General features: G+C 32.3%; 2 protein-coding genes across 2 annotated transcripts; one reads left to right on the top strand and one right to left on the bottom strand.

Annotated features, from left to right (window-relative positions):
- Window positions 1–4159: 4159 nt before the first annotated feature.
- Window positions 4160–4507, bottom strand: LOC25502645 (calcium-binding protein KRP1). The gene has a single exon (XM_013590195.2). It carries the CDS (start codon window positions 4505–4507, stop codon window positions 4160–4162), a length of 348 nt encoding a protein of 115 aa, XP_013445649.1.
- A 1088-nt stretch (window positions 4508–5595) lies between these two features.
- On the top strand, window positions 5596–7501 carry LOC25502644 (flavonol 3-O-glucosyltransferase UGT89B1). The gene has a single exon (XM_013590194.3). It carries the CDS (start codon window positions 5765–5767, stop codon window positions 7142–7144), a length of 1380 nt encoding a protein of 459 aa, XP_013445648.1. The 5' UTR covers window positions 5596–5764; the 3' UTR covers window positions 7145–7501.
- Window positions 7502–9349: the final 1848 nt, after the last annotated feature.

The following is a 9349-nucleotide window of genomic DNA, read 5'->3' as shown; positions in this document are numbered from 1 at the left end:
TTTTCAAAAAGCTATTCCCCCCTAGCTTACAATCTTATTGGCCATATAGACCAATATTGCTATCAAAGCCTCTATGACGCAACATGATTCCTACCAGCTCCACCAACCATCTCACCTCTACACACAACCAAACCAAAAGATAATAATAACAAAACAAGTATCGAAGGTAATTCAATACCGTTTGCATACAACATAAATAATCACCCAGTTCTGGTCCGGACAAGACCAACTAGGCTCTAATACCACACTGTAACACCCTAAACCCTTAAAGCTATATATTACGGAAACAATACAAATCATACAAAGAATTTAGATGCTACTTCTTCTATAAATCCAAACATGTATAAATCATTTTATCAAAACATCGCAGCGGAAAAATATCATGCAACTCATCAACAGATAATAAATAAATCTCCATGTAGCCATGCCACATAATACAACTCCATAATAAATCTCCAGTCGCCACATACCGAGTGAATAAATTCTCAACAAGAGACGAGGTAGCTTCAAATCTAGCCTCCAGCAAAATCACCAAGCAAAACAATAACTACTCCTGCATGCCATCTACCCATCCATACGAATAAGGTAGGCGGTCAACCAAACGAGTCTAGGGGTTTGATACAATTCACAAATTAAAGCATAACCAAATCAAAATAAAAACATCATAATTAATTTCAAATGATTAGACAACACTTAATTGTGTTGGAACAAAATGTGTTTCACAATGAACCTTATTGAGTTTTGATGATAACAAGGTATTAAAAATTGTCAATTGGTTATTACTAATAATTGTTCAAGTGTACAGGACCAAAGGCTACTCAAGTTATTTCAATAGGTCTTGGAAGAACAATGGAAAGAAAAAGAAATTCTGAGCATCTGAAGAAAACTGCTCCTGAAGCTGAAGTGCTTCTGAAGTGATGACGTCATCAGAAGCAGAAGGTCATCAGAAGCAAAGGTTTTCATCAGAAGCAATATCTTCACCAAAAGCTACGTTTGATCCTTTAATCAAACTGAAGATTCAAAGTAGCTGATTCTCAATTCAGTCTTATCCAAGAAGAACGAAGAATTGAAAGGGAGGTATCAACGGATATATGGATAGCACTGAGCACTTGAATCAAAGCACCGTGGATATATGAACATGATTAAAGCACCGTTCAAAGAACACCTCAACGACATAAACACCGACATTTTTCTTACATGCGAACATGATTAAAGCACCGTCATTTTTGCATTTAAGAATTCACCATCATTAAAATCATTATCATAATCATCATCAATAACAATTACCTCAAAGAAACGACAAAGTTTCAAAATCAAATTTCACATAAAGACGGACAACTATCCACATCAAAACATTCATCATATTAAACACCAAACCATCGTTTATTCATCCTCATTCTATCATACCATCATGAATAAAAGTCAATTATAAGTTATCCGAGCATAAAACATTATTTTGACAAAGTTCGTCTATTTTCACAACTTTCAACATTTTCTAAGTAATTTAACAAAACAAGGTAAACATGATCAAACACCTCAACAAAGTATATATACTACTCACATAAGATCACAGTAGCATATGATATACGCATAAGAGACAAATTCCGATTTAATTCCAAAGTTTCACTAAGTTCGTTTCATTTCATCATTTTTAAAATGAATTTCAATTTTCAAAGCAAAACCATGTTAAAGCTCATGAATACCATTCAATGTTGGAATATTTTATTATTTAATTATATTCCAATATCATTATGTGGGAAAATATCATAATAATAATTATATTAGTTATTTATCAATTGTGAGCCTCAATTGATTAGTGATCAAATTAAGTAATAAGGCTATTAGATTTAAAATCAGATAATTGATTAAATATTTAATTAACTGATATGTACTCAATGAGTGAATGTCTAGATGACCCATTAACAGAATAATGGGAAACCCTAATGGTCATCCAATATAAAAGAGGCTATGGTCCCCAATACACTGTACACGACAAACTCTCTCTTCTCCCCATCTGAAGAGATCTTCTCCCCATCTGAAGAGAACTTGAGGCATAAAGATAACGGTTGAGGAAGAACCAAATCAGCCGCCACTAACCCTTGGTGTGTGTTTCCGATCATCACACCTTCTCTTGTTTTATTGTTGATGTTGAGAGAGCTGCCATGAAAGTTTTATCCAGATATTTCTAATACTCTAATTGTTAATATGCATGATAAGTCAAACATGTCGTTGATCCGATCATAATCATATCTAAATTGTTTGCTTTCGATATTGATTCATAATGGTTGAACATGTTTTATGAAATCTGTTTTTATTAAGATCTGAATTTCCAACATTCAAATCTAGTTTATAAATCATGGTTACATTAAACAACCTTAACCCTATCATTTTTCCTTGAGAAAAACGAGTTTCGAAAAATTAAGCGTTCTTGAGCATTTTTTAAAAAGTTTGATTCGATTGACAAAACCAAGTTCAATCCAATTCATTTGATGTTTCCAAAGGTTTAGAAAGCATGACAACACTTAAATACATAAAAAGAATCATTTAGGAAAGTCCAGATCAACCCCCGAGTACCCGAAACACCTAAAACATGGGTGACTGTCATGAGCAACTCGCCATGGCTAGGTCCAGCTCGCTAGCTGAGTTGCACCAGTAAGCACATCCTAGTTTTTGGGTTTCTTCTCGGGAACCCATATAATTTTCACTCAAAAACCCTGATTTTGATCCCCTTTGACCTGTATTCGTCCCCCAAACTTGTTTATTAGGTAACATACATCAAAAGGAAATCAAATCAACAACAAGCAAGGAATCATAACATCAGTTCTCATCAAAATGATCATTATGTTCATTTTTCACCAAAACTCACATTTTCTTTTTTTCATTCGAACTTCACAAACAACCACCCCAATTCAACCCAATCAACATACAAACATGTATAAACATTTATGAAGTGAATTTAAACACGTTTTAACAATAACCACTCTTTAATTCATGGTTCGCACTTAAATAAGCAAAAATCATCAAAACAACTTATCAACAACAACAACCATGAAATCTAAGCACATAACATATTAATTTCATGAAGTTTATCATACCCACAAATTCATATGAATTAGGAGCGCAAAATTCATAATCAAAATCACAAAAAGTCATAATTAACACAAAACACTTAAACCCATAATTGAAAATAAAATATTATGGCTTACCAACTAATTCACCAAGGTTACTACTCACTTAGATCATCCACAAAAGAAGAGTCTTAAACATTTAAGACCTGGTACATAATAGGTACCCCCATTGTGGAAAAAAATTGAGGGTCTTAAAAGATGCAAAGTCTAAATTAAGACCTCATTCTTAAATGGGCCCACATCACCTTTTTATTAAAATAATAATTAAAAAGTGTATTAAATAAATAATATTGGTGCGACCCAATTAGACCTTTTGTTAGAGGGTCTCCATTGGAGTGGTTGAGTACCTATTAGGTACTATTATTAAAATATTATTAAAATGTGATGTGTCTATGTGGGACCCATTTAAAACCTCAAAGATGAGAGTCTCCATTGTGGATTCTCTTAAACCGTTAAAACACGGAATAATTATCATATCTAAATAATTACCCCAACTCACTAGTAACTTAGTAAAAATAACTATTCTCATTAAAATGCCAAAAATAACATTTTTAATAAATAAAATGACTAATTTATCCTTACTCGCAAAATGACAAAAATACCCCTTAGTCTAAAAATGACCAAAATACCCTTCTAGGTCAAAATTTAGTCATTTATTAAGAAATGTGAATAAAATACCCCTTGATTTTCTTAATAAATGTGAATTAAATTTTATTTATTTTTTATAATTTGAGATGAAGGGAAAATGTCCGATTTTTTTTTTTTTTTTTAAAGAAGCGGGAATGTCCGATATTAATAGTCTTTTATCAATAAACATTCAAGGTTCCTTAAAAAAGAATGAAGGAACAATTTTTTTTTTTTATCCACGGTTAGAATTAGAGGTCCAAATACCGCAAGGAATATACAAGGACAAAATATCAAATGGAACTAATTCATTTATGTAACATTTTCTTTCCATGAGTCTCACATGTCATGTCATATTATTTCCAAAAGCGACTACTCAAAGATGGATAAAAAAACAAAGATAAAAATCAAAATTGATGTTGAAGGGTCTCTTCCAACCACAATTTAGAGCCCTCCATAAGTTCAGGGCTCAATCTAAACATCAAGACACAAAACTCCATTTGGTTAAGAGCACCATCTCCATCAAAATCACCTTCCATTAGCATAGACAAAAGATCTTCATCGCTGAAACCATTTAACCCTAGCAAAGCTGAATTCATTTTTAGGCTTTCAAAAGTAATGACACCTTTATTAGAATCCTTCAAAAGATTGAACCCGTTACATAGTTCATCTATCAAGCCATCTCCACCTAACTTGTTTGCCATGAAAGGAAGGTGATCATAGAAATGAGACTGTGGTGGGTTTTGTGATGCCATTGTGATTAAAGATATATTTAAGAGTGAGATGGAATATAAATGGTGAAGAAGGAAATAGGGTATATATAGTAAGAAAAAGGGGAGAAGAATTAATTGGGAGGTGTTTTCCTAGAAGGAGAGGGATTGATAGAAGACAAGGAAGTAAGTGGGAGTTGGAATTATTTGCCTAGTTACTTTGCTTGTGACTTTCGTAGAAGAACTCCTGAGGGTAAAAGTGTCCATAAGGAAATTATATGGAAATGTTATGGTTGTCTCTTGTGACTTGTGGGTCTTTGAGTCACTATTTAAAAATTAAAGTTACAAGTTCAATTTAAAATGTAATTTTGAATATGATTTGTCGGCATCAAGGGAATTTTTTTTTTTTAGGTAATATGGTGTGTGATAGTTAATGGTTAATGTTCGTAATGTCAGAAATGGAATATAAGAATAGAGAAGAAATGCTTACTTGGCCATAAACACAAATAAAAAAAGTTTAGATATACACTTATAAATGAAAACATTAAAAGAGAAAATAATTACATGAAGTGATTAATTTTTTTTTCATTTGTGTGAGCGTGCCTAAACTTTATTTATTTGTGTTTGTGAGACTTACTCTATAAAAAATAAAAATAAGATATATAGGTTGACATTAAACAAAAAAAATATAAGCTTAAATTCACATTGTGAGAGGAGAGGAATGTAAAATACTATTACTTGGACCATCCACAACAAAGCAGCTTCCATTGGGTGATTAAGTGGGTCCCCTATATCCACATCATTAATTTAATTTGAAAGTTATTAATTTTCAACCTACCACCTCAAAAGAAATTATTAATTAGATCCCACAAATAATTCTATAACATTACATTTTTAATAAAATTTATTCATTTTACTAAGATTTATTAAATAGGACCCATAAAAATTAAAGAGAGAGGGCGTCCATATGTTATGTTCCACAACGAGGGTGTCTATTATGGATAGTATATGAAAAACAAGGTTGCCGACGAGAAATGAAATAGTGGAATACACTTGAAAGTTGAAACAGCGACAAGACGATCATAACTAAAAGTCAAATGAGTATTGATATCACGTGTAATTTCGTCACCAGTGACATCAAATTCTAAACTAAAGGTAAAACAAATAGAGTCAGCAACTTGAAGAAGAAAATAAAAGCTTCTTTAATAAGACTCTTCTTCTCAGTTCTCACACTCCACTCGACATTCCTTTATAAGTAGTGGAAGCTATCTACAACAGAGCCATACACATACAATTTCCATCATGTCGACAGCACCACAAACCCATCTCCTCGCATACCCTTTCCCATCATCCGGTCACGTAATCCCCCTCATCGACCTCACAAAAAACCTCATCTCTCGCAACATACACATCACCATTTTACTAACTCCATCAACCCAACACCTTGTCCCAACAAACTATTCCCCTCTTCTCCAAACTCTCATTCTCCCTGCATCTCAATTCCCTAACCCAAATCAAAACAGACTCGTTGCTTTAGTCTCTTTCATGCGTCAACACCACTACCAAATCATCCTTAACTTTGCACAAACCCACCCTTTACCTCCTTCAGCTATAATCTCTGACTTTTTCCTTGGTTGGACTCATCTCCTTGCACGTGATCTCCACGTGCCGCGTTTAGTCTTTTCGCCTTCTGGAGCCTTTGCATTCTCTGTCTCATTCACCTTATGGCGTGACTTACCTCAAAATGACAACCTGAATAATCCAAATTCCGTAGTTTCGTTCGCGGATTTACCGAATTCCCCAGTTTACCCTTGGTGGCAAATTTCTGAGCTGTTTCGAAATAGAAAAAGCCAAACCGATTGGGAGAATATAAAGAACGATTTTCTATTTAATCATGAAGCTTGGGGAGTGGTTTTCAACTCTTTCATTGATTTAGAACCGGCTTACTTAAACCATATGAAGAAAGAACTTGGACACGAGAGAGTTTGGGCCGTGGGTCCAGTTTTGCCACTTGAATCCGGTTTAACTGAACCGGAAGAAAGAGGTGGTGCAAGCACTGTCTCGTGTCACGAACTAACCGCATGGCTCGACCGTCTCGAAAACGGTTCGGTGGTTTACGTTTGTTTTGGAAGCCGTACAGTTCTTACTACAGCAGAGATGGAGGTTTTGACATGTGCATTGGAGTTAAGTGGGGTCCATTTTGTGTTATCAGTGAGGGCTCACGTGGCGGAGGATTGTGTTAAGATACCAAGTGGCTTCATCGAACGAGTGAGAGGAAGTGGGAAAGGGTTTGTGATTGAAGGATGGGCACCACAGTTGGTGATACTGAGTCACCGTGCAGTGGGATCGTTTTTGACTCATTGTGGATGGAACTCGGTGTTGGAAGGGTTGGTTTGTGGTGTGGTGATGCTGACGTGGCCGATGGGTGCAGATCAGTATACGAATGCGAAGCTGTTGGTGGATGAGTTGGGTGTTGCGGTTCGAGTTGGAGAAGGAGATATGAAGGTTCCGGAAATTGCGGAGTTTGCGGAGATACTGAAAGGTTCTTTGGGAAGGACGAAGGAGAGGGTGAGAGTTGAAGAGTTAAGGGATGCTGCTTTGGGTGCTATTAAGGAAAATGGAAGTTCTCAGAAAGAGTTGGATGGGTTAGTGAAGGAGCTTAATGAACTTAGAAATGATTAATTTGAGATTTTAGTGTTTTAAGGAAATGTCTTGTTTTGGTTTTATATTTTAGGTTCATTCATTTAATGATGTATGTGGTCTAAAATAAAGACTATGTACATCATTAAATGAATAAATCTAAAATACAGATTTTTGCTTATAATAGTGACCGGAGGGTGTAGGTGATTTAATTCAAAGTTTTGTGCAATGTTGGTACGAACTACATAAAGAAGGGAAGAACGAAAACACATGTGTGAGACCTAGATTACCCCCTCTTATTTAGAGGATATTTATCCTTTTAAGATATCAACAAATCAAAATGTAATATACAAATGTAACGTTAAATGTTAGATAAATGAGTCAATTTTTCCATAAAAGAAAATCAATTTTAATAAGGTAACTTTTAATTTTTATTTAATTATATCTACTAACTATTTATTAAAATTGATGCAATATAAATTTACAATTTTATCCCTAAAAGGGGCAATTTGGTAATTCCATAATTTCTTAACTTTGGGGATTGCCACCTCATCCAATTGTTTTTACTTTTTTATTATTTTCTTTTTAATTATTTTTTATTTATTTTATATCATTTTCTTTTTTATTTTATATTTATTCTATAATAATAAAAATAATCTTAAATTCAGTTGTTTCTACATTGCCGTTGTGGGAGATTAATGTATCGTTTGACGCGGCTTTTTCCAACTTCTCTACATTTTTAAGGAGAAGTTAGACTAAACACAATATCAATTTAGTACTTACTAAAAAAATATTTTTTTTGAATGCCTAAAATTGAATGGAATGAACTTTGGCCAAAAGTTGTTGAATCTTACTTTAAAAAACTACTTCTCGATAATTTATTTCACAAGCACCTTTTTTAAACTCACGCTGGGAACCTTTTCTTTTATTTTATAATATTATATTTCAATTTGTTTTTTTTCTTCCATTTAACTTTATTTTATTTTTTGGAACCGTTCCATTTAATTTTTTAAGGGGGTTCCATTTAATTTTATTATCTTTTTTTCAAATGAATTTTATTATTCTTTTATCACTTATATATTTCATTTCAATATCGTTTAATCATCACACCCTTACAAATATTTTTATTCACGTTGTCATTTAATAATACAAAATATTTTTATTTGCTTTCTTCAACCTCGCGAATATATACACAAACACATTAACGTTTAGAGTAATATTTTATGTCCGCCTATCTGTTTTTTTGTTACGCGAATGCATATAATTTTTTTAGTGTTGCTTGGTTGAGTGCTACCTCACCTATTTTTTTTTTTTATCTTTTTTCAATTTTTATATTTTAAAATTTTTTTAACTATTTTTCAATTTTTTTATTTTTAACTATTTTCCAATTTTTTCTCCCAAATTCAGTTCCTTCTACACTACCGTTGTGGGATATTAAGATACCGTTTGACTCGGTTTTTTTTTCAACTTCTCTACATTTTTAAGGAGAAGTTAGGCCAAATAAAATATCAATTAAATACTTATTTAAAAATGTACTTTTTTAATGCATAAAATTGAATGGAAATGAGCTATGGCCAAAAGTTGTTGAATGCTACTTCAAAAAACTACTTCTCGACAATTTATTTCACAAGCATCTCTCTTCAATTTATGTTGGGAACCTATTCTTTTTTTTTTTAAAATATTATATTTCAATATGTGTTTTTCTTCCATTTAATATTTTTTAACCGTTTCATTTAATTTTTTTTAAGGAGGTTCCATTTAATTTTATTACCTTTTTTAAAGGAATTTTATTATCTTTTTATCACTTATCTATTTCATTTTAATATCGTTTAATCATCACAACCTCACAAATATTTTTATTCACGTTTTTCAAATAGTTTTATTTTCTTTCTCCAACCTCGCTAAAATATACACACACACATTAGCGTTTAGAGTAATATTTATGTGTGTCTGTTTTTTGTTACGCTAATGCTTATAATTTTTTTTGGCGTTGCATAACGCGTATGATTATTTTTATTAAATTTTGATTTTAATTAAAAGCAAAATTGTAGATGTCTTTTCTTCAAAAAAGGTATAAATGTCTAAAAAAATTATACATATATATATATATATATATATATATATATATATATATATATATATATATATATATTGCACCTTTATATTATAACAAACTATGCATATCTTTTTCTTATTCAAAAAACTAAACATATTTGTTTCCATGACACCAACAACGTAACAAGCATA

Source organism: Medicago truncatula, chromosome 8, assembly GCF_003473485.1.
Source record: "Medicago truncatula cultivar Jemalong A17 chromosome 8, MtrunA17r5.0-ANR, whole genome shotgun sequence".
NCBI lineage: Eukaryota > Viridiplantae > Streptophyta > Magnoliopsida > Fabales > Fabaceae > Medicago > Medicago truncatula.
Note: the sequence above shows the minus strand (reverse complement) of the source record. Positions and strands in the feature narration are given on the sequence as shown.